The sequence below is a fragment of the Tursiops truncatus genome, chromosome 11 (assembly GCF_011762595.2).
Source record: "Tursiops truncatus isolate mTurTru1 chromosome 11, mTurTru1.mat.Y, whole genome shotgun sequence".
NCBI lineage: Eukaryota > Metazoa > Chordata > Mammalia > Artiodactyla > Delphinidae > Tursiops > Tursiops truncatus.
This window is the reverse complement of record NC_047044.1, coordinates 72,379,100-72,405,502: the sequence shown is the minus strand read 5'-3', so window position 1 is coordinate 72,405,502 and position 26,403 is coordinate 72,379,100. Positions and strand designations below refer to the sequence as shown.

At 34.9% G+C, this 26,403-nt stretch overlaps 1 protein-coding gene across 10 annotated transcripts in view; it reads right to left on the bottom strand.

Moving 5' to 3' along the window:
• The window catches only part of KIF21A (kinesin family member 21A), a 157,676-nt gene that overhangs the window by 51,877 nt on the left and 79,396 nt on the right, over nucleotides 1-26,403 (bottom strand). For 6 of the 10 annotated variants that reach the window (XM_073788838.1, XM_073788832.1, XM_073788833.1 and 3 more), the window contains exons 2-12: nucleotides 25,193-25,415; nucleotides 24,880-25,062; nucleotides 23,353-23,502; nucleotides 21,841-21,975; nucleotides 21,176-21,343; nucleotides 19,182-19,297; nucleotides 14,160-14,355; nucleotides 13,562-13,751; nucleotides 12,906-12,969; nucleotides 7,616-7,819; nucleotides 2,723-2,761 (exon numbers count right to left, since the gene is read on the bottom strand). In XM_073788838.1, coding sequence (XP_073644939.1) covers nucleotides 2,723-2,761; nucleotides 7,616-7,819; nucleotides 12,906-12,969; nucleotides 13,562-13,751; nucleotides 14,160-14,355; nucleotides 19,182-19,297; nucleotides 21,176-21,343; nucleotides 21,841-21,975; nucleotides 23,353-23,502; nucleotides 24,880-25,062; nucleotides 25,193-25,415 — 1,668 coding nt within the window. The remainder of the gene's footprint in view (nucleotides 1-2,722; nucleotides 2,762-7,615; nucleotides 7,820-12,905; nucleotides 12,970-13,561; nucleotides 13,752-14,159; nucleotides 14,356-19,181; nucleotides 19,298-21,175; nucleotides 21,344-21,840; nucleotides 21,976-23,352; nucleotides 23,503-24,879; nucleotides 25,063-25,192; nucleotides 25,416-26,403) is intronic. The other 4 variants (XM_019934623.3, XM_019934626.3, XM_019934628.3 and 1 more) reach the window with 1 other exon arrangement.

Genomic DNA, 26,403 nt, shown 5'->3' with positions numbered 1-26,403 from the left:
AAAGGCCAGCACCATGTACTCAAGTAGTGCTATACTTGAGACAGGCCTAAGGCTTAAGACTAGGAAAGGAGCATGTGTTAGGAAAGATATCTCCCATCAGCATTTCTCATCCCCTCCCCTATGCAGTCTCCCTTCCTCACCTGCAACTCTTGCAGCATACAATTTTTGTTATTGTCAGTTCCTTCATTACTTCAAGCTTCAACACAAATTCCCTTTTATTCAGGTTTATAGCCATACAACCACCTTGTTTCAAATACTTGACCTAACACACCCTCCTACACCCTCCAAGTCACCAGAATCCAGCTTAACAAATGTTATTTTCACTTATATATGAAGTTAACTCATGTATTATAAGCTGTTTGTGCCAATTCTGATGCAGAAAAATCAGCAGTTGTTAACTTCATATTAATTTACCTTTATAAATCATGTAAGGCTTAAGCTTTTAAAGTACACAATTTGATACTTTATGATTATTGTACAGCAAACATTCAAGTTTTCTTCAATAAAGTGGGGAAATTTCATATCTAAAATAACTATCTAAGCAGCAATGAAAAATATGTAAGTTTGCACTTTACATAGAATCAGAATCTTGGAGCTGGAAGGAACACTAGTAATCAAGTAATTTAAACCCTTTGACATTTAACAAGCAATGTCAACATTTTTGTTGACAACCAAAAAAGAAACTGTGGCCTGGTGAAGCTTATCAACTCAAGGGGACTTAAAACCAGGTGTCATGACTCCAAAGCCAGTATTCTGGAATATTGCCTCAAAGTTCAGTTCACAGACAGAGAAGCATCAGCATCACCCAGGAGCTTGTCAGATACGTAGAATCTCAGGCTCCATGTCAGTCCTACTGAGTGAGAATCTTCATTTTATCAACACCCCAGGTTATCTATATGCACATTCATATTTAAGAAGCCCTGTCCTAGAACACCAAACAATTCTGCTTTTGTTATCTATTAGGCATCATATAAAAATTGGAGGCAAATGCTATTCATTAAGTATATTTAAAGGACTTAACTATTTTAAGGTGGGAAAATGTTTCCATTACACTACTTTAACTATGCATTTTATTTTGACCTTTCGAAAGAGAAAATTTTTCACATTTTAATGCTCTAATTTAATTCCAATGATAAACATAATGTCCTAAATATAAACTAATTAGGTGAGTCCTAAGATGACCTACAGATAGAATTATATTTTAATTATAGAATTATATTTTAATTTAACTATATAATTAAAATATAATTCTAGAATAAATTATAGAAACTTTAGAATACTATGTAATATGTAGAGTATAATTGTGGAATGTAAATTATTAAATAACTTAAAGAAAATATAATTTACGGTTTCATCTATTTAAAGTAAGAGATTAGTTTAATTGTTGCACAGTAAAAGTTCTCAAGGCTTATTTTCTGTTTGGTTGGTTGGTTGGTTATTTTTGCGGTACACGGGCCTCTCACCGCTGCGGCCTCTGCCGCAGCGGAGCACAGGCTCAAGACGTGCAGGCCCAGCGGCCACGGCTCACGGGCCCAGCCGCTCCGGGGCACGTGGGATCCTCCCGGACCGGGGCACGAACCCGCGCCCCCTGCATCAGCAGGTGGACTCCCAATCACTGAGCCACCAGGGAAGCCCCAAGGCTTATTTTTAGTAAGAAATAAAATTATAAAGTGGTGCTTCTAAAATAGTTAATATTATTTTGAAACCAGTTTATTTTCTTAATTATTTTGATATTGTAATCATGAGACGTTTAGAAAAATCTATAAAGAGAAGTTCTAATAAGAAGTAAAATACTACTTGATACTTGGTTAAATAATCATAATATTGAATGAGTAAAATGCAAATTTTTATTATATTGGGAGTTCAGAAGCAGTGCTTCTAAATTTTGCTCAAATTTCAAATGGAAAAAAAAAGAGAAGATCCTGGGTTTTTTTTTTGTTTTTTGTTTTTTTGGCGGTACGCGGGCCTCACTACTGTGGCCTCCCCCGTTGCGGAGCACAGGCTCCGGACGTGCAGGCTCAGCGGCCATGGCTCACCGGCCCAGCCGCTCCGCGGCATGTGGGATCTTCCCAGACCGGGGCACGAACCCGTGTCCCCTGCATCGGCAGGCGGACTCTCAACCACTGCGCCACCAGGGAAGCCCAAGAAGATCCTGTTTTTGATGCTGACTTCAGGTACATTTTAAAAGCAAAACTTGTTTTTCTAATTCCTCCTTAAATATGCCTTATAAATCTTATCTGTAGTAAGGCCACAGTTTCCTTTTACTTTGTTGCCATTTTAACGTTGTTTTCCTAACAAAGATTACACAAAATAAGGAAGAGATGAGAATGAACCCACCCATGACTTAGCATGTGCTGCAACAAAATGCGAATTCCCACCGAATTAATAATTCCCTGTCTGTTCACACGTTTCCAAAAGGGATATTCTGAAAGTTAAAGGGTGGGGTTCTTGGGCCATTTTTAGCCATCAAAATTATGATAATCTATTCTAAATTCACATGAAATTTTTGAATTTTAATTCATATAACCACTGGCTTTTATTCTTAAAAAGTATTTTTTTATATTTTCAGTGTTTTTGTTAATTTTATAAAATCATCATTATTTTTAGGAGCACCAAGCTAATCTAGTCTGAAACAATCTATAATTCTACAGCATATATCCTTTTGAATGGCAACTAAGTATTTAAATGACATTTTAATAAAAAACCTGGGAAATATTCCAACCTTCTTTCTTCTCGATTGCTTTCCTCAAGTTTCTGTAGCCTTCAAAATCACGAGGCACAGTATTGGAAGGCCAAGCCAATGAAGGACAAACCAGACAGTAAAAAGCGAAAGTGATAAGAAGGTAAAAATGATACATGAGCTTGAAGACTTTAAAATAAATTTTAAAAGATATCATCAAAGGACAATACACAGTAAAAAGGCAATACATTTTGTATGAATAAAAAGTAAGAAAAACAAGCAGCATTATATCTAAGAAGAGTATATATAGACTATCAGTTGAAATTATTCAGCAGTAAAATGTACAGTCTCAATTTATAAAGTTGATAAACAGTAAGAGTATTTGGATGCCATTGCTTTTTTTAACCTGAAATGGATCAATTTTCTCAGATTCCAAAAAAAAAACCTACTTCCAATGATATCCTCTCTTCCTTGTAAACCTTTACAAAATACCTTTTTATGGCATCATTAAAAGAACTTCAAAAAGTAATGCCTTTATACCATAATATGAAAATACCATTAATACTACATACTAGGATACTAATTTTTAAACTTGTTTTCTATTTCAATATACTACATGTGAACATCACTAAATCTAAAAAAAATTCTATTTCAAAATTATACATGAAATGGTATTATGGTCAAATGAATATGACTGTTATGATATCAGTGGAAAACTGTAATTTTATTAACTGAAAATTAATATCACTGTACTAATTACTAGACTACCAAAAAGATATATCTAAGGCAAAGGTAGCAATAAAATGGGAAATGTAGTACATTCCATTAGTAAGATTATTTTTCAACCAGCAAAGTATGAGAAAAACTATAAATATGTATTTAAAAGCTTTGACATTTAAAGAATATTCAATACACAGAATTGGGAATCTTTACTCAGTGGAATGTACTGAATACCAGTATCTCTCATGTAGACAAAAAGATAGATGTGCTAGGCTCTGATTAAGCATATAGCAATCTTGATATAGTACACTTCTGCCTGAATTCCAAAAAAAAATATTTTTTCAGAATCATCAGTATTTTAAAATGAAGAGATTGAGTCTTAGTTATGAATTATTTCATCAAGGCAGTTCTCATTTTAATTTTATAACATGATTTTTATTTGCTGGCCTGTGATTGTTTTTCACAATCAACTTATATACTGCTATTGCAAGAAGAGACTAGCAATCTTTCTGAGAAAAAAATTCTGCAGAGTGATATTCACCAGAGATCAAAATGTCCAGTATAATGTCTAGAAAAGGGTAAGAAAAGCCATCGCCTAAGAAATCTCTGTGTTTCTAGAGTTTCAACCTGACACCACTAAATACAAATAATGCAGTCTGATGAATGAGTGAATTTTTTATAATGCAAGTCATTTAAAGCTAGATATTCAAAAATATGGGGATCAATGTACGAATGGTAAATTTTCTTTATCCATATACAGCAAAAAAAGTAAAAAAAAAAAAAAAAAAGTCTAATCTAGGCTTATACTGATGATAATGAGCTATAATGACTCAAAGGATATGGTTCCCTAGCAAAAAACCCAAATTTTCTATTTTCAGCATGAAATTTTGTTTACCTTACACTAGAGAGCTATATTAAAACATATGGATAATGTGAGCTAATAAGTAGATAAACTTTAGATGCCTTCCCAATTGTCTCTTTAAAAAATCACTACAATCAATAGTTCCAAATGACAGTAGAGGGGCAGAGATATAAACTAATAATCTGATACTTCTCCATAATTTAAAGGAGTTCAGTCTTTATTTCATTTAGTTCCATTTATAATACCTCTTCCACAGTTAAATGGGGGGGGGATGACAAATCTTGCTAACCATTCTAACATTTGTGTAACTAAAGAAAATAGTCAATGTAGTCTATTCGATTATTCTTATTTTCTTACTACCTACACTTATGGATTATTTTACATCTCAACAGAAAATAAGCACAGGAAGAAGAGCCAACCTTTAAACCACACATCTTAGCAATTGGTTGTAGTTTAGATAAAGACTTTGACAAGAGGGTGAAAATTTCATGTAAAACAGGACTTATGGCATCCTCCTTGAACACAAATGTAGCTTCTGACATAAAAATGATACAGTTGCCACTCCACCAACCAACACTTAGTGTCAGAGGCCCTGAAGTCACTACAACCAAAGGCTAACAGCACAAAAACAAAGTAAATTAAAAGACATGGAGCTTCTAAAGAATTTGTGCATTCAGTGGGAGAAACAGAAGTAGCTATGAGAACTGGGACAGCTGAGCAAAGCTGAACCCAAAGGCCAAACCCCAGATAGGTTTTGGAAACTGTCAACCAAAAGGGGTAACAAAAATCTTCCCTACACTATTTAATTTTTTTTCTTAATGAGGTTACTGCCCAAATTTTCGATAGTTGGATTAATGCTTCCTCTTTCAAAATTACAAATATCCCTAGAGGAATTTTATTAGTTATAAGTCATTTCCACTGGAATGAGTTCCTTTCTCTAGTCAGATGGCTTTGTTTCCAACTTTGAATTTAAGGAGATGAGAGAAGAAAGTAGATGATTTTGAAACTGGGAGTGCTTCGGGCTAGGGAAGAATTACATGAGAACTGACCTCATAAGGGAGGAATGAATCAAGGTAGCATGGGGACACAGAAGGTCAGTAGGTAGGAATAAGAGAGAATGGCTAAGGCGAAAATTCATATTTTCCCCCAAAGGTTGGTCTACATTCATGGAAGGGAAACAAAGTTTCTTTCCCCTATTTTCCTTTTCCTATTCCCTTTTGAATTGCTCTTACCACACTATAGAATGAGTAAATATCATTTCATGTGAGTGAGTTGGGAAACCTGGACATTATGTACTTGTAACACTTTCTAGAGAAAAATTAGTTCCAAGTTCCAAACGATTTTAAATTGAACTTACTTACTATATATGCAAGGTTGAGGTAGAACCAAATTTTGCAATGTTCTCTTTGATAAATAAAATAAGTAAATATGAGGCATGTAATACAACTTAACCAGAATCAATATATCCAAACAGAAGCTACTCCCTCCAGAGTTCCTGTAGAAGACTAATCACTAACTTCAGTAAAGCTGCTGTCATTCTAAACACTTTATTATGTTTTGTTTCAACAACAACTCTTTATTATTTTTTGTTTCAACAACAACTCTTTATTATTTTTTGTTTCAACTTTAGCAAACCCTTTGGCTAAAATGAGAGCTTACCAATATTTTTAAGAAAGGAATTTACATTACATGCAGCTAAAAGTTATTGGTGATAAATGAAATGCTTTATCAAGCTGAGTAAAATAGAACTATTTATCAGTCAAAAACCTTACAACCCTGCATTGTCACAGAAATAACCTGCATCAGAGGTATAAATTTAGGGTACCTATGATCACTATAAAAACGTCAAAAGTGCCTAGGTTTCTATTGGGATCCCTATCTGTTTTTTATTATTCATACCCAACAGGTGATTATGGTAACATCTCTAAATTTACCTCAAAAGGAAAGAGCAGAATCAGTTCATGACCTTAAGAAATATACCCTTGCTTATCCTTACTTATTATTCATGAACACAAACCACCTACACCATTAAAAACAAGTCATACCATTTCACATTTTGACCAACTACACAACTGAATTTTACAAATAAATGTTAAGTCATGTGCAGAAGTCTCATTTTCATTTCCACAGCATGTTGGGTCAAACCAGTTTTGATAATTCTGTGAACACTGTTACAGTTTTAATTGCCCTGCATAAGAACTAACCATTATATATTTCTTAATGCTGCCATAATCAGCCATCCATGAGCAACATCTTTTAAGACATTAGTATCTTAAGAATGCAATTTCAATTGCAATGCCTCCTAACCATAGATGTGCAACTCCTTGTTTTAATTATTCTAATCAGTCCTTTTTAACTCAAGGACAAACAGCAGAATTAATTTGGAGAGTTTAAACCTCTAATAACTTTGGTCAACTGACTATTCAAAGAAGAAATGCTTGGTTGTCAAAATAAATTTCTAAATAAACTGAGCAAAGCAGCAGCTAGACTAAATGTCAATAGTAATTCTAAAAAGTGCACCTCCATAACAAGCTATTTGACAAATAAGATATCTTTTCCCCCTTTGGAATATCTAGCCAAAAATGCTTAAAATTAATTTGACTGGCACGTTCAAAATATATTCTATGTAAGTAATTTGACTGCACCATAGAATCAATATGTAAACATGTAAACAATTTATGAGGTTTTAACCACTCATAGATTACAAGTGGTCATATTTTAATTTTCCTCCTCTTCTTTGCATCCAGTTGATTTCAGAGGGAGATATTACCAGGATGCAAGGAAAAGGAAGCCTAGAACAGTGGTGAAAAGCTGAGTAACTCATTGTTGGAAGAGTCAGAAAGCCTGAAATAACATAAATAACTTTCACATAATCAAATTAGAGCCCGCAGAAAATACTTAAGAGACCAAATGATATTAAATGACAGTCTGATGAATTAGTTTAGCCTTTAGTTAAACTAATCTAGACAGGAAGCAGAATATATCAATGAGACTATTTAATTGTATTAGAAAATGGAAAAAAAATGAAAATATTGAGTAATGGTAGAACAAGCTTTGCAGAAAAGATGAATGGAATGCAAAAGCAGCTATTTGAAAAGATAATAAAATAATTTCTAATAGTAATTTTACCTTATAGTCTAAATAAAATTCACTACCATATTATTATAAATAAATTAATTTTTTTACATACAAGTAGAGATAAATCTTTAAAAGTATATAATTATAATTGTCACCTATGTTAAATGACATTTTATTTATTAGTATACTTATGAGACTATGTATACTCATTGCAATTGCAAATTAAAATAGCCTGAAAAGTAATTAGCAGTATAGCAGTGATTTTATAGCACTACCTTTTTTTCTTCTTCTTTTCTTTCCTTTTCAGCTTCTCTAAATCCTTCTTAGCTAGATCTATAATCTCAATGGTCTCTTTGTCTGAGGATACTATAGTAGGAGAGAAAGCTGATGATCCACTGAAGTACGGTGATCTTGCTGTGGCTCTTGTCAAGTTTTTTCGAAGGTTCTCATTCACTGCTTCACTTTCTAATAATTTTGCCCTAATGAATAAAAATACACTTAAGTTGGAAACATTTTATTATTGTGGTAAATAATACTTAACATAAAATTTACCTCCCTAACCATCTCTAAGTTCTACAGCAAAAAGTACACCCACACTGTTGTGCAACCATTGCCACCATCTACCTTCAGAACTTTTTCATCTTCTCCAATTAAAACTCTGTACCCATTAAACACTAACTCCTCATTCCCCTCTCCTCCCTAGCAACCACCATTCTACCTTCCATCTCTGCAAACTTGACAACTCTAAGAATAAACAGGGAACATTTTAAATGAGTTGTTTTGCAAGCTAAAAAGTTTCCCAAAATGTATTTCAACATTGCTACAAGGTATGGCTTTTTTAACATATGTGTTCACAAACATTAGTGTTTAAGATATTTTTAAAATTTCCTGATCAAATAACTGTAAATTTGAAGTAACACTCTTAGTGCTCAAAAGTGCCAGTGATAATTAGATTACTTGCATTCTGGTCAATAGGCACTAGTTATCCTTGCTTTGTAAACTCATCTTTGAAACTTAAAATGTGCAAGCAGCATGGTTCCCTTCCTTCCTGTTCCTCATTCATCATGCTATAATAACATTTCCAAATCTTTGTAAGGAATAGTTAGCCAAACTTGCCTCTAACTGGCTGAAAGATATCTGGCTCCTGAATATGGCATGGGAAAAGATGAAATCTCCAAGGAAACCCGAGTTTGATAATTAAAAACATTCTTTTGTTTGCTCAAGCGGTCCTCATAATGACAGGAAAATAATGTATGTGCTGTCAGTAATAACACTGAATGATAAGATCCTAAAAGAGCCTGGATTCTTGAGACTACAAGGGATTCAGAGAGTCCTCTAGGCCAGTTCCTTTAGACCATTTGATCTAAACCATAAAAGAACACAATTATCTACTTCAGTATAATAAATTTCCCAGGTCAATTTGGCACAAGGGTGATTGAGACAAGGTTATAAGGAGAAAATACTACCCACTATCTCTGTCTCAAAACTACATTACTAAGCACTTTTGCCATATGTTCAAATGTTTCAGAGGAAGGTGCTAGATTATTTGCAACTACTGAGCTCTAGAAGGCACACTCAGCTGTGTTTTTACACTGCCTACCAAAATTATTCATGACACTGTTGAAATCAACTAGAGACAGAATATACACAAATCAGTGAATATGTTACAAATAAGTGTCCTATATATTCTTTAATGAAATTGTTTTACTTTATATTTGGTGTTGCAACAGTTACAATGTTTTAAAATGGTTAAATAGCTGTGTACAAACTTTTAAGTTAAATGATTTCAAAATTATTTTAAAGAAAATTCTGAATATAATGCTGTCATTTTTTAATAAGAGGACAACCTAAGTATAAAAACGCAGCTTAATGATAAAAACTCAGTAAAAATTTACACTTTTCTATATTTTCAATATCTAGCACAAAGCCTGGGTACATAATAATGAATGTTAATAATGAATGAAGGGGACTTCCCTGGTGGCACAGTGGTTAGGAATCTACCTGCCAATGCAGGGGACACGGGTTTGATCCCTGGTCCGGGAAGATCCCACATGCTGCGGAGCAACTAAGCCCATGAGCCACAACTACGGAGCCTGAGCTCTAGAGCCCGCACACCACAACTATTGAGGCTACATGCCACAACTACTGAAGCCCACGTGCCTAGAGCCCGTGCTCCACAGCAAGAGAAGCCACTGCAACGAGCAGCCCACGCACCGCAATGAAGAGTAGCCTCGCTCGCCACAACTAGAGAAAATCCTGCGCGCAGCAACGAAAACCAAACGCAGCCAAAAATACAAATAACAAATAAATAAATTAATTTTTTTAAAAAGACCCTTTTAAAAAATGAATGAAAATATAAATTAGCTATCAATTAATGACCTGTTTTTAATTGGCTCATTTATATAATAATCAGACAATTTGTGTTTGATTATTACCTGATTTTAAAAATCTGCATTTGGTTGGGGCATATTTTTAATGCTTCTTCCGTCCTGGTGCTAATAGAGGCTGAAACCTTTAGGGCTCACCTCCAACTCCACCAACCCCACACTACATTAGTAGATCCTTCTTTTTGTATGGGCTGTAGAGATAACATCTCTCTCTTTGCCTCTCCTTCTCTTCCTACTCACCCAATCACACACTTGTTGCTGTCTGCATTTCATTTAATAGGAGACCAAGCAGTGAGGCATGAGGGGAAGTACACAGACTTCCTTGGGAAGGAATAAACTGAGGCTTGCATCTCAGCCTTTTCACTTACTGAATATCATCTCAGCTTTTTCACTCACAGAATCTCTAAATCCTTCATTAAATGGAGATGAAAATATATACTTCCCTAGGACAGTTATGAGGATGATGATACAATGAATTTAAAACTCACCTAATAATGTTTTTAACAAATAATAACTATTCTTATCAAAAAGTTGGGAACAATATAATTATCTAACAGTAGGGGATTAGATAAATAAATCAATTACAACCCATGAGACAGTACTCATGGAGCCATGCAAAAACCATGTTAGAAAAATATTTAATAACATTAAAAAATGATCCTAATATCTTGTCACATTTCAAAGAATAGATAGCAAAGCAATACATACACCCCGATACAAATTTTGCTAAAGTATGCATTGAAAAATTATTGAAGAGATATACCAAAATGTTAACATCAGTTCTTGGAATGGTGAGAATATGGGTGATTTTAACTTTTTAAAAACTTTCCTATATTTTCAGAAATTTCTACAAAAATTTTGAACTCCAGAAAACTAAGATTAATTATGACTATTATCATTTCACAACAAATAATGTGATGTGTAAATTTATTAAAAGGTAACTAGCATTATTTTATAATTAAAATGATAAGACTTAAAATATAAACATTCCCATGTAGCAATACATTTACATAATTTACATTAAGTTTAAGTAGCTGTGAATGAATGTCTTCCTAAGAGAAAGTATTGATTAAAATATGGATTGGAGTAGAATTTTGTAGATGAAACAGAATGTGAGAACTTGGACCTAAATAATAATATGTTAGACCTTTACAGTATTTTTCAATTTAATAATTTTTACATCCTGTTCTTTTATTTGAGCCCCATAATAACTCTTTGAGACTAGCAGGTTATTACCTCATTCTTACAGATAAACACTAAAGATCAAAGAGTTAGGTAATTTGACCAAGGTCATATACTTAATAAACAGAAGCTTAAAAATTTCAATGCAGGTAATTCAATTTAAATTCAAAGATCATTTATGTTTATCTCATATGTAAATTATTTTTATATTATAAATTACAGTCCCGAGATCTGAGAAGACTACACTTTATGAATGGGACAAACTGAATAAAAGAGCCAAAAAGCTATTAACCTATACCACGAAAGATTTGATCACTGACTGAACTCAAGGCCTAAGAGTCATCATTGTTCTCTAGATGGCTTAAAGAATAGTCTTAACTCAAGAACTTGAAGAAGAAAGATATTAGATGCTCCTTTTAGCTATTAGAAGGAATGGAAATGATTCAGTCAGTTTTCTAGGAAATAATGACACTAGTCAAGCCATTCACCAAATAATGAGATCAAGCTTAGATATGGTCTTAGAATACATGATGGAAGAGAGGAAATCAAGCCCAAGAACCAGAGTATGGAATCAGCCTTAACAATTGACCAGTGCCAAGAAAATAAAAAAAGATAAAAAGAAGCAGACTAGGAGCAGGAAAAGAATCTTTAGGAACTAAAAGACAGAGATATTAGTTTTGTCTGAAGGAATGGTAAAGATGGGGTCTACAGAGTCAGGAAACACAGGAGACTGGTCAGAGGACAAGTTTTTGGCAGTAGGCAGGAAAGAGCACTGCCAACACAAGATGGAAACTGCAAGTCCAGTTTGGCAGCTGACCAGAACTACAACCTAAGGTCCCAAAGGTCTCCATCAAAAAGGTAAAGTTTGGAAATATATAAACAGAATAAAAGTAATAGTTATTTGAGTAACTTTATCTATTGCTACATCAGATGTTTTCTCACTGGTTTTTATTTTTTGAAGCTTTTAAGGGACCTGGTGTGCCTTACGGAGGCAGAAACAGTAGAAACACTACTCATCTCTGTTTAAGAATCTCTAGAATAACCAGAGGAAGAGAGAGGGAAACAGAACACAAATACAAGACAGAGAATTGTTAGGGTAGCTGTGAAAGATAATCTCTCACTTGGTTATTTTCTGCAAATGGATAACAAAAGTGAGATCTGAGCTATTTAGGTGCTCCCAATGGAGCTGACTGTAGTTCTACTTAAAGAGAAAGCAGCTCAGCCATCAGGGCAAACCATGGAACCTGAAAATATTATAGAAATGATTAGTGTCCTTGATCTACTTTCTGACCCCAATTCTTCCAGTCTGTGCTCAGTGGTCCCCTCCACATTCCCACACCTGGCATGGGTGTTCTATTTACTGATTTCTGTCATTCCATTTACTACATGTGACTATTTATGTAAGTTGACCCACCTAGACTGTGAACTCCTTGTTTATGTCATACTTGTTCAGTCCATGGCATGATGCTTGGCATACTGTGAGTATTTGCAATATGTGTGTGAAATGTGGGTGATGAATGAGCCTTTGTATATACCACAGAGGCAGGCAAATTGGTAGGGATGCAATGACTCACACATATAGAATAGCTGAAGAAGTATAAGGGAACAGGAGTAATGGGAGATTTTAAAAATTAGAGATGACTTATTGATGTTGACCATTCCCAAATGGTGGGTGAAGAGGCACAGGGAGGTAACTTCATCTACACCAATTATGCCTGTTGTTATATGAGGTTAGGTAAGCTTCCAATTAAGGGTATAACAACAAGAGCAGGAGGATAACCCAGGAAGATAATGTGGGAAGAGGAAAGTAGTTTGTGACGTTATGTTCTCATATGTTCCGTTATAGGCAAGTACCTATTCCCCTAAAGTTAACCTGACCAAAGGGCTGAAATATCACTGTGAATAGTTACTACAAAATAAGCCCAAAAAATAGCAATAATACTTCACTGCAAAACCCAAAATACGTGCATTATATATTACAGAATGTGAACTGTACCTGAGATCTTCAATTTCTTTAATATAATTGTGAATCATATTACTAATCTCCTCATTCCCTTCACCTGCAGGATAAAATAAGGAAAGGGGGAGAGGGATAAATTGGGAGATTGGGACTGACATACACACACTACTATATATAAAAATAGATAACTACTAAGAACCTACTGTATAGCACAGGGAACTCTACTCAATACTCTGTAATGACCTATATGGGACAAGAAGCTAAAAAAGAGTGAATATATGTATATGTATAACTGATTCACTTTGCTGTACAGCAGAAAGTAACATTGTAAATCAACTATACTCCAATAAAAATTAACTAAAAAAAGAATTTCCTTTAAAATTCAACAGAACAGAATGAGAGAAAAAACAAAGTTATAGAAACAAACAATAATGCTTTGAAACATAATTTAAACAGCAAATTTCCTGCCCTTAATTACATGAGCAGAAAGTAAGATAATATGATGAAGCATAGGGCATATTTTGTTTCTGTAAGAATGTATTATTTACAAATTAAGTATTAACTTAAAATCACAGATTGTATACACAGAGATTGACTTTTTCACTTCAAATATTCCACAGAGTTAACAAATATGAAGAATATTTCCTGCTCTCCAAAAGTAATCCCTCACTCATCCCACCCTACATACATACCTGCTCTGGCAAGAACTTGGTTGGCCTGATCACTAACAAGCTGTGTGATTCTGGTCCTCAATACATCAACCGTCTCTTGCATGGCTTTAATTCTTACACGCAGGTTGTTATTTTCAGTCTGTAGCATAGCATTCTCATGAAACATATCATTGATGCTTTCCACACCCTCCTCGTCGATTATTCTTTTACCCTAGAAAAGAAAAATATTTCCCTATTGATTGAGAAGTTTTAAATACACAAGAGTTTTGTTAAAGGATACTGCAGGATTATGCAATTCTACAACCAAGAGCACTTTTGTCTTAACAGCCTCAAGGCAAGAGATCCTTTTCCCTCTACTACATCTCTCCTTTGAGCATTTGTCACTAAAGAATCTGACTGGGAAGGAAGTATTTTGAAACAAGAGGCTAGTCAGGTTGTTAGACTGAACATTATTAAAGGCTACCCACACATAAAACTAGAGAATTCTACCTCCAAAAGGAAAGATGCCACCACTATGACAAAGAGACTCCAGAAACATATATGTGCAAGCCATCACAAAAAGGTATCACTGTGTACACAAAATGTATCACAAAATGCAAAGTCAAAACCATTAGCTTACTGTTTTGTACTCCATAAGCTCCATCTGAAGTCGTGTGATCTCACTACGGAGCGCATTGATCTGCTGGCTAGCTCTGTCCTGATTGACCATCACCTTGTTCTTGATATTTCTAGCTCGATTGGCATATTTCAGGGTATTTAAAGTTTCCATAAAATCTCTGTCTGAAGGGCTGACACATGCTATCATGATTGTTTGGCTGAAAGTTACAAAAAATAATTAGGTTTACAGATAAAAGCAAATAAAACACTGAAATAATCATTTTAAAATTCCCGCCTTTTGAATAATATCTCTCCTTCGAGATACCAAAAGATTGACATTACTAACTTAAAAATAAAAGCAAATTTATAAGCCCCAATGCTTTAAGACTATCTTAAGGAAAAAGATTTTGTTTGCTTGGCTAAAATTGGGGAAAATTAATTTATATTATACTTTTTTGACTCATAATACCATATACTCATAATACAAGTGCATATATTTCTCACCTCTTTAAAAAATTTTTTGAAGCAATATACACAGAATAATTCTAAAATTTAATCTATCTATAATATGACATGTTGAAATTCAAAAATCATTGCTTTCATTATCTACTTAATATTTCAGGATTTTTTTTTTAACTTTTATTTATTTTTGGCTGCTTTGGTTCTTCGTTGCTGTGCACAGGCTTTCTCTAGTTGTGCCGAGCCGGGGGCTACTCTTCCATTCGTGCACAGGCTTCTCATTGCGGTGGCTTCTCTTGTTGCAGAGCATGGGCTCTAGGCATAAGGGCTTCCGTAGTTGTAGCACGCAGGCTCAGTAGTTGTGGCACATGGGTAGTTGCTCCACAGCATGTGGGATCTTCCCGGACAAGGGCTTTAACCTGTGTCCTCTGCACTGGCAGGCGGATTCTTAACCACTGTGCCCCCAGGGAAGTCCCTATTTTAGGATTTAAATTTTTTCTTTTTATTTAATCACTTGCATCCTGGTTTTTTATTTCAGCAAAAAGTTTTACACTAAATCCTATCACCTGATCAAAAAAAGTATTTAGTATACCCATATGTTTCACAATATGAAACGTCATTTGTGATTGAGTGGTCAAAGTTCCAGAGTTTCTGGCTAGATTACATAGGAAAACTGGGAAACATTATTTTATCGTCATGATGAATTGCTTTACCAACCAAAGAATAGGATAATAAAATGCTTATTATGCCTAAGCTAATTCTGTCAATGAAAAAGATGTGGAGAGTCTAATGGGCACTTGCACGCTAACAGTTAAGGAGCTAATTTACCCACCCTGGTAGGAAATTTATACCTATCAATTCTAATCTATAGCCTCCTAGCTTCCTGCTTCCACTCCTGCCTTCTCCCAATAATCTCAACACGGCACTCATAGTAACACTTTTATTTTCTTCTTCTTATTTTTTTTTAGTATTGTCAAGCTTTATTTTTACTCATTTTAGATGTGTAGTAATGTCTCATTTTTTTAAATTTTTAAAATTTTTACACAATTTTTAAAGGTTACTTTCCATTTACAGTTATTACAAAATATTGGCTATATTCCTCATGTTGTACAATATATCCTTGAGCCTATCTTACATCCAACGGTTTGTACCTCCCACTCCCCCACCTCTATATTGCCCCTCCCCGCCACTGGTAACCACTAGTTTGTTCTCTATACCTGTGAGTCTGCTTCTTTTTTGTTATATTCACAGTTTGTTGTATTTTTTAGATTCCACATACAAGTGATATCATACAGTATTTGTCTTTCTCTGTCTAACTTATTTCACTTAGCATAATGCCCTTCATAGCAACCCTTTTAAAAGGGGTCCCATTCCACCTATCTTTATTCCTTTGTGAACTCTTGCTCATCCTTATTTACCCTTACTTTTACTATTATTCAAGATTCAACTCAGAGATCATCTAGTCCAAGAATCCAACACTGAGTTTGGCTGTACTCCTTTCTCTCTGCTTCCTCATACCCTTTGCATACCTCTTTTTTGTTGATTATGATTATATTGAAATTTTATAGATCCAAACTCTTAGATACTAAACTCCTAGAGGACAAGGATCATCAAATATTTTTTATTCATCAGACTACTTTGTACAACACAGTATTTGGAACATATTAGGTCATTACTATTTGTTTGTGTTACTTAGAACATATTAGATCCCTAATAATTCTTTGTATGTCATGCGTATATTATATTTATTTATTTGAAGTCAGAAGTTAAGATAATTCATGCATCTCTGTTGATGAAGAAGATAAGGTAATCCAGTGAGAGTGATGATTATGGATACTGATTAGAGGATAGGACTACTCAAAATGTTATCCCCAGTCCAGTGCCAGTCTGGAAGATTCATGACAAGTATAGAAATTGACAGTAAGCATTTTGGCAACTTTTACAACATTTGAGCTTGCTGTAATCAATGAACTCATTTCACTGAATACAGTATAGACCAGTTCAAATATTTTCAAACTCACATAATGGGACAAGCTGAGTATAGTCATGTTCAATATCAACCCACTACAACTGGGAAGTGGGAAGGAGGAGAACTCTCCCTTACTAAAAATATTTTGAGAAGTATTGGGATCAAGTGCTTAAGAATAATAGTGAAATCAGGAATGAGAGGAGCTAAGACCTACTGTATAGGAAAAAGGTCACATATTAAAACCCAAATGATACAAATTTCAAGAACAGTTATGGGGCTTCCCTGGTGGTGCAGTGGTTGAAAGTCTGCCTGCCGATGCAGCGGACATGGGTTCCAGCCCTGGTCCATGTTCGAGCCTTGGTCCGGGAGGATGCTGCGCAGCGGCTGGGCCCGTGAGCCACGGCTACTAGCCTGCACATCTGGAGCCTGTGCTGTGCAGCAAGAGAGGCCGCAACAGTGAGAGCCCTGCGCACCGCGATGAAGAGTGGCCCCCGCTTGCCACAACTAGAGAAAGCCCTCGCACATAAACGAAGACCCAACACAGCCAAAAAAAATAAATAAAGTTATTAAAAAAAATAGTTATGTTTATGAAAAAGATTTTTAATGAAAGTTGTTTATTTTTATATAAAACCATAACTCTATCTTAAAGGAAACCATATAATTTAAATATATTAGGGAGTTCCCTGGTGGTCTAACAGTTAGGATTCAGCACTTTCACTGCTGTGGCCCGGGTTCAGTTCCTGGTTGGGGAACTGAGATCCCACAAGCCATGCGGTATGGCCAAAATAAACAAACAAATAAATAAAGTTATTTATCTTATATATTGTTATATCATATTATAGTACACATTAGGGAGGAAATACATCACAATGTTAACAATAGTTACTTACAAGTAATAGAAATACAGTTGATTTTTATCATGTTTTATATTTTCTGTATTTTTCCATATTTTTGCTATAAACTTTTTAAAATGTTACATTAAACATTATAAATGTATAAAAGCCAGCTTTGTTTCTTAAAAAATCACCAAACTGTACACATAAATATATGCAGCTTGTTTCCACAAATACTTTTGATTTAATTTTTCTTTTAAGAGAAATTTGTACAAACATCACAACATGAAGGAATTTTGTTTTCCAATGCTTATACAAAGTTTAATGCTTTTGAACTAGGCGTTCAATCTCACAATTTTAAGCAGGAATTGAGGGTCACTGAGAATAAGAGGCGTTACCACTAGATAGGAAATGGGTGAGGAACATCTGAGACTCTTTAGCTATAGCTTAGATAAAACTCAAGAGGAATTCAAAACCCACAGTGCAAATATCTTAGATTGTTACAGGGCAAGCAAACTCTCAGGAGTACTGAATTATTCAAAAGTATTGACACTTGTAAAGGGAAGATGTTTACTATCTCTGTTTATAAGACAAAACTGTATTATAAAGCTAAGAAATAAACACAGGAAAAGGCTACAATTTAGCAAACTTTAAAAATTTACATTTGGCTTAAAAAACAAAAATTTTTGTCCTGTTATAAGACCCAGATTGATATTGAAGGTCAGAATGAAAATATAGACCAGAAGTAAGAAATATGTAACAGTGGAAGCAATACAAAGGATATGCTAGAAGACAGCTGAGTTAAGACAATGGCAATATTATATGAAAAGAAGGAATATAAAAATGATACTCTTGAATTCTATAAAACAAAACTTTATTTCTAAATCCATCCAACTTCAGACCTAAATAAACTTAACATTATCAAAATTCTTTGAATAATAGTTGTTCAAAAAGAAAGTTTGCAAGTTTAATTTTACAGCATCTAATGATCATTTTACAGCACCTAATGATCATTTTATAGCATCAGTAAACATGTTAGACCATTGAAAACACTGTAAAATAGATTCACTGTAGTTGTGTGTAACTTGTTGAACTGTTCTATGATTGAATTTAAATGCCAAAAAAGTTACCATTTTTAAAGCCAACATTCTGATGCTTATAAAAAGGAATGCATTACCAAAAGAATACATTTAGCTGATGAAACATATCAGGATGATGCAAAGTACAGAAAAGGAGGAATATCAGTGATTCTGGCAAACTTAATAACCATCAATCACCCTATATTTCATTCAATTAACATTTTTAAATTTTTTCTCAAATGTAAAAAAATAATTTTTAGGAGACTTTGTAAAGAAAATGAATAATATTTAAATTGCTTTTTAATTACTTAGAAGACAGCATTTACTTTTCAACAAAATTTTATTAGGCATCAACTATGTGCCAAGCACTTAAAACTGAAACAATGGTATAGAGAAAGAGCACATGCCAAGGATTTCATTTATAAGCTAAGTACTGAATAAATTACTTAACCTCTCTGGATTTCAATTTCCTTATCTATAAAATAGGAATAATAACACCTACCTCAAGAGGTGTTATAAGAAATATGTGAAATAACAACATGCAAAAGCACTCACACATTTGAGGCACTTAATAATTATTAGTTCCTCATCCTATTAATTTGCTTTACAGTAAAAACAGTTCTTATAAATCACTTTACAAACTTATTTTAAAAATAATGAATAACTGAAATTCAGGAATATGGAGGATAAACACTTATGCATACCTATTACCCCCAAGAGAATCCTGTAGTAGTCTTGTCAGCTTAGAATCTCTATAGGGAACATGCGTGGCCCTCTTGCTCTTGTCTCCCAATGCACTTATTACATTGCCAAGTGCCAACTAAAAGAAAGAGAGAGAAAAAAAATTATAAAAATATCCTAATTATAACACTTTTAAATAATGAAACCTTATAGAAAATAATATGAAGCCATGGCAGAATTGAAAACATTTGTGTTTGGTTTTGTTTTACATTTGTATTTTCAAATATAAAGTAAACTTGGAGCTTTCCACATAACTACTAAAAACTGACACCACTCAAAATTTAATGCCATATATATACCCATAATTCACAAATACTTAAACTTCTATGCAGAGATTTTCTTTAGAAATAGAAATGTTATAAGATTGATGACTTCTGACCAGTCCTAGTATTACCAGAGCATCATGTTGTACACCCCACAAAACTGCCAATTCATGTTGCAAATTCTTCTCCTCAATTCATTGAAGAAACAAATTGTTCACTAGTTTAACAGTTGCATAAACTTTCTTGTTGTACTATAGCTTCCTCATGGGAAAACAAAATTTCCTTTAACCACAATAAAAATATCAGTATGATATCTCTGATCATGGCATTCCTAATGCAAGTATAGCCGCACTTAGAAATTCAATGAATCTATGTGCTAAGCATCCAATATTTTAAAAAAACTAAGTCAAATTACGGAACTATTTAATCACTCCTCCTGCCACCCCCTACTGCTTTTCCTACTGTCACTGAACCAGCACCTACAGCATAAGCATTTTCCTAAATGCTGGTCGCACTCGCCTTCAGTAAGGCAAAACCATGTCTTTGTTAGAGCCAATGGATCCTGCAGCGAGTGCATCAGCATCACACTGTGTCTTAGTCCCCCTTTTCCAGAGTCTGCAGTTTTAACCACTGGCCACACTGAATGAACCTCTACCACGTGTCTGAACATGCTTCAATAGCCTGAACTGGAAAACAGAGCAATGGCTTTTGTCTTTTCCGGACAGCACAAATGTAAATACCACCATGATTTTATCTCCTAAGAAACTCAAAACAATACACAAAGTCGAGGATCCTGGTCGCTCACTCCTTTTAACACATGTTCAACTGTATGGTGGGAGCATCAAGATGGGTAGTTGGGAAGGCTGGCTCTCTCTAATCGGTCTCAGTTGATAATTCCCCCACAGAAGGGTTGCAATCATATAAAAGTAAATATTGGGCAATAAACAAAAAAATGACCATATGCTCGGAGTCCCTGCTCTAGGAAGAAAGGGAGGGAAGCAAAGCAGAAAACACCTGTCCTGATGCTGTCAGCATCACAGAAATTTGGGATGCCGTTACTTTTAAGCAGGAACAAAGAACCAACTTTTTAATGAAATCAATAGGAAGAAAAGATTAATTACATAAAAATTTGGTTCTAAAACGTTTTCTTCCATATAATAGAAGCTTTAGGCTAACTCAAACACAAGGTGTTTTCCAATCAAAAACACCACTAGATGGCATGGTATTAAAGTTAATTCCTAATACAATCTAGAAAAGTTCTCATTTTGAAACAATCATTACTAAAAAACATTTGATTGTAATTTCCAAAATAAAGTCTATCACAAAATGTTAGCAAAAAAGCTACTTTGAAAGTCATCCCATAAAATGTTTAATACTAAAACAGTAAGTTTGTGAGAAGAATTTTAAAATCATTTCTATTATATATATGCATAGATTATTTTATGCACACATCATAAAATTTAATCCAACTAAATTTTTACACATGAAGAAAATTTGCAATGTGAAAAGGAGAAAAATGCTGACAGTCTGAGGAGATCAAAATTCAATGCGTTACTCCTAAGTTTACAGCAACTGTCATTTCTCAGCTCAGTGAATGAAGGATTTCCACTTGGGTATTATGTATTACAAAAGGGAAAAGGACAATAAAATAGCCCTGTTATATTCTCAGCACAAAGCCTTAGTCTTAGTCTTACAAGTCCACAGTTGATGGAAATGCCTTCTTTTGCCCTCTCGCCTGTAGCTCCAGTACGCTTCAGTCTTTCTGATCCTGCCAGATCAACAAAATGGAACTTTGCAGTCAGAGTTTCAAATTCATTCATCTGTGATGATTCAGAAATCACCTTATTATCAGTTGCACTTTCCTGCAATTGAGGAAGATAATTGAAAATATTTTATTAATATGACACTAAATATCCTTCAATCCCACCTTGCCCTCAGTATACATATAGCCAAGTATAGGCATGTGGCCAAATAAATATAAGTACAAAAATGCCTGCTGCAATTAGAAGCTTAGACAAAGTTAGGTCAAAGAAGGTCAAAACCTAACTGTTATCAACTGAGGCTTTGCCTGTGTTGAAGAGAAACTTGTAGCATATAGCCCTCAAAAGCAAAGGGTCCCAAGTAATGACATGCATTACCATATGGCCACAACATACTTTCTGGCTATTGCAGACATATATATTCAATTTTTAATTTTACATGGTTGGCCAGCTTTAGCTTAAACAAGATCAGGGACATCTCAATTGGAAAAGGAATGATTAAACAAACTAAACTTGGCACAAATGTTCTCTTTGAATATTTTCATGGATTTTACAGAAATGAAATATGAAATCTTAAAAAATTAGAACCAATAACTCACAGCATCTATTTGGGGACACATTCTGGTTTGACACAAGTGAATGGTAAAAATGGCATGTGAACGAGAGCTCTGAACATTCATTTGGGTACTAGCAGTGGTCCGGGATAAAGCACCCAGCTTCAAACACTGCATCATCTAGAAAAGGGAAAGAAAGAGGGGTTTTACTTGAACAATACTTAGACTAGGTCCATATAATCAGAAATCTGAGCTACTGGTTAAAATCCAACATATTAAAGGATGTGAAAGACAGATTTTCTTCTTCTTCTTCTTACTTTTTTGCGGTACGCGGGCCTCTCACTGTTGTGGCCTCTCCCGTTGCGGAGCACAGGCTCCAGACGCGCAGGCTCAGCAGCCATGGCTCACGGGCCTAGCCGCTCCGCGGCATGTGGGATCTTCCCGGACCGTGGCATGAACCTGTGTCCCCTGCATCGGCAGGCGGACTCTCAACCACTGCGCCACCAGGGAAGCCCTCTTATTATTTTATTTACAGGCACTTTTTGAGCTGAATTTCTCAGTATAACAGTTTTTTTGTTGTTGTTGTTTTTTTAATAGGAGAAAATACTGAGATTCAACCGTTTGCCATTCGCTGACATTTGCAGCTTCTATTTCAAAACTATTACAGTAGAACACTTCGGAACAAACTAAGCAATAACTGGAATTACTCAGGCTCTTCTGTATCTTATTTTTTGTAACTTTTTTTGTTTTGTTTTGTTTTGCGGTACGCGGGCCTCTCACTGCTGTGGCCCCTCCCGCTGCGGGGCACAGGCTCCGGACGTGCAGGCCCAGCGGCCACGGCTCACGGGCCCAGCCGCTCCACGGCACGTGGGATCCTCCCGAACCGGGGAATGAACCCGCGTCCCCTGCATCAGCAGGCGGACCCTCAACCACTGTGCCACCAGGGAAGCCCTGTAACTTTTTTTTTTTTGGCCACTCCACGTGGCTTGCGGATCTTTGTTCCCTGACCAGGAATTGAACCCAGCGCCATGGCAGTGAAAGTGTGGAGGCCTAACCACTGGCCTCGCAGGGAACTCCCCATTGTAACTTTTCTTAAGTCTCTCTTTAGGAGCCATGATACAGGCCTACGTATGTTACAGCAAAAAGTACAAAAGGACTGTGGCCTCATCCTTCACTTAAAATTATCTAACCCTCTTTTCTAGGTGTGAAAGAAAACTGTACATACAATGCCTTAAATTCTTTTGATGTTACAATAAATGCACTGACTTTATCATAACTGTTACATTTTTAATAATAAAATCCTGGTAAAAAATGAAGATTTTAACTCCATGTTACACTCAAGGATACAAATATCATGAGCAGCAGAGCTGACTATTAAATAAAGCCAAACACGCTCTATTTTTTTTCCTGTGGCTGTGCCGCGCAGCTTGCGGGATCTTAGTTCCCCAACAAGGGATGGAACCCATGCCCTCTGCAGTGGAAGTGTGGAGCCCTAACCCCTGGACCACTAGGGAATTTCCCAAACACGCTCTATTTTAACTACAACATAAATGTCACCTCGGATTCTGTAATCACTGTACGTGTTGTGACGCCCACGGTATAAATTCCTCCAGCTGAATCTTCATGAATCTTTATATTTGATTTTTTATTTTTTGCATCAATATCACGAGTGGTATCAAATAAGTCAAGAACCTCTTCGTTATACAGCTAACAAAAAGAAATATTATAAGTTTAATGTTAGCAGAAATTGCCTCATGGATGTAATAACACATATTGCATGTTATCTTTCAAACATATCTTAAAAGTTCTTCCAAATACATATATTTCTTCAAAATAAAACATAAAATGATCACAAATACAAACAAATACCAGATTTCTTTACAAGAGTAAGAACAGTAAAAGACCTAATCATGACTAATGAGTTAAAGACTAGCTAAAATCATCCACTAATCCTTTGCAAGAGATATATAAATATAAATACAAGCAAATACTAAAAAAATATGTATCAAATGTAAACAAATCCTAAGCTTAGGGAAGTTCTTAATAATTTTTACTACTTGAACTAAAAATATATTTTCTTTTGCCCTACAACCCTTCTTAGTGTACCTAAAAATAAATAGTATTTTTGCAAGGTCAGCAATGTAGTTTCTGTATCAATAGAGGCTGACAAGATTGTGCTACCACCTTAGAAAAGGATACATAAAACTATTTTTCTATCAATATGCTTAAAGTCACAATGCCTAATAACATTTGGAGGGAGAAGGAGAAGACTGAAGACACCGTTTCTTTCCTTTTTCCATCACTAGTTACCTTTCTTTTGGTAGAAACACATAATTATATTCTTGGTTTTTACTAAATTGGAATGTCCATTAAAACCAGCAGTAAGATAACTGATGTTAATTTGAATTAAGTATTCTATTTTGTGCTATATAATGCTGAATAAAATGTTTCATCGATTATCAAAATGATTAGCTCTTGTGATTGAGATTACAATTAGACTAGAACACTCTTTGGACCAAGTATACAGAATTATAATGGCACTGTCCACCCAAGTGTAACATTGCTCAAATCCTAGATGTTCTCTTACTGGTATGTCCCTCCCACCAGCCTAGACTGCCCTAAATCCATACCTGCCCCAACCTTTGCACATTGCATCAAAACATCTGCCTATCCTTGTAGGAATACCAGCTTCTGCCACCAGATTAGTGCTACAGCATCAATCCTATTATTCCTCACAATCTCCCCCTCCCTTTTGGTCTCAGTCACTGTGTTCCCAGTACTTTGTGAGCCTGCCTACATTATAACAGTAATTCTCAGATAAAGAAAAAATCTGAAATAAACAATATTAATTGTTTTACTCTGTGGACACTGGTCAAATGTTTATAATCTTAAATGCCAACAAGTAAGGAATACTTATAACCTATTATCTCTTGTTGCTATCGCCTATAACCTAATGCTAATTTAGTCAACATTTACTGAACACTATATGCCAAGCACTAAAATGGAAGCGGGAGTATAAAATCATAGGGCTATGGTCTTAAGAATAAGATTTAAAGGAAACTAATGACACAATTAGACTATTACCTCTAAGAATTGGGCATTCACTTTAAAATCTGGAGGAGGAAGTCCATTTTTAATGGAAGTGTGTTTTTTTTCTTCGATACTCTTGAAAAGGTGTTTAACAGCACGAGAAATAATACCCTGTTCTTCCTCAATGATGTTAACATCAAATCCTGTTCCCATTGTGTATGTTTTGCCAGCTCCAGTCTGAATAAAAGAACAGAGAAAAATGAATGCTTGACCTTAATAACATAATCTCAAGTGACAGAAGTGAAAGTGCAATTGAATTGACACTTCTGAAAAGTTCCAGCTTCTATGAAAATAATTTGGTACTTACTTGTCCATAAGCAAAAACTGTAGCATTATATCCTTCAAAACAACCTTCAATTAGTTTTTCTATACACTGAGTGTAGATCTGCTCTTGCTGGGAGTCAATGTCAAACACATAATCAAAAGTGAAAGCTTTATCTTTGCCTAGGAAGACCTGAGGTTCTCCTGGTGTGACAGATGTACAAATATGGCAACCTTCAATCCTTTCTTTGGCAAGCTGTGGTCTTATTCTGTGAGAAAAAAATCAGGAAAAAACAAAATAAAATAAGACAAAATAAATGGAAAAAAACTGAAGAAATAGGATTTTGAAATTCCTAGCAAATCTTTTAAAATCACTAATGTAATCTAGTACTTACTCCTTCAGTTGAAAAGTTTAAATAAGTTAAATTATACTGTCAATTTCAATATGAGTTACTTAATCCCCCCAAAAAAATCATGAACAAGAGTAAAATTAAATATTTTTGTGGGTGAGTACCTTTCCTCAACTCTATAAAAGACTCAGTTAAATAAATTAAACTACCAAAATGCTATTTGTTGTTATCTTTATTTTAGATTTCTTCTCTTTATTTCCAGACAGGATGATATCCAAAAATGAGAAATTAAGTACATGGTATTTATCTTGATACCCTTGACTCACCTTTTTTGCAAACTCTTCACTAATGGTTCCCAAACTTATTTGACCATAACCTTCTGTTAGCTTAACATGTTTAAGCATAATCACACAACATACAATATGAATGAATATATATATTCATTTGTAAATATATGCATGTACTATATTGATTTGTCATATATTATGACATACACAAAAGCAGAATTGTGAAAATAAAGAAATTAAAAATAAAAACAGGGGTTTCCCTGGTGGCGCAGTGGTTGAGAATCTGCCTGCTAATGCAGGGGACACGGGTTCAAGCCCTGGTCTCGGAGGATCCCACATGCCGCGGAGCAACTAGGTTGGTGAACCACAACTACTAAGCCTGTGCGTCTGGAGCCTGTGCTCCGCGACAAGAGAGGCCACGATAGTGAGAGGCCCGTGCACTGCGATGAAGAGTGGCCCCCGCTTGCCACAACTAGAGAAAGCCCTCGCACAGAAACGAAGACTCAACACAGCAAAAATAAATTAATGAATTAATAAACTCCTACCCCAAACATCTGCTTAAAAAAAACAATTAAAAAAAATAAAAACAAATAAAACTTCTAATATTTTCTCTCCAAAAC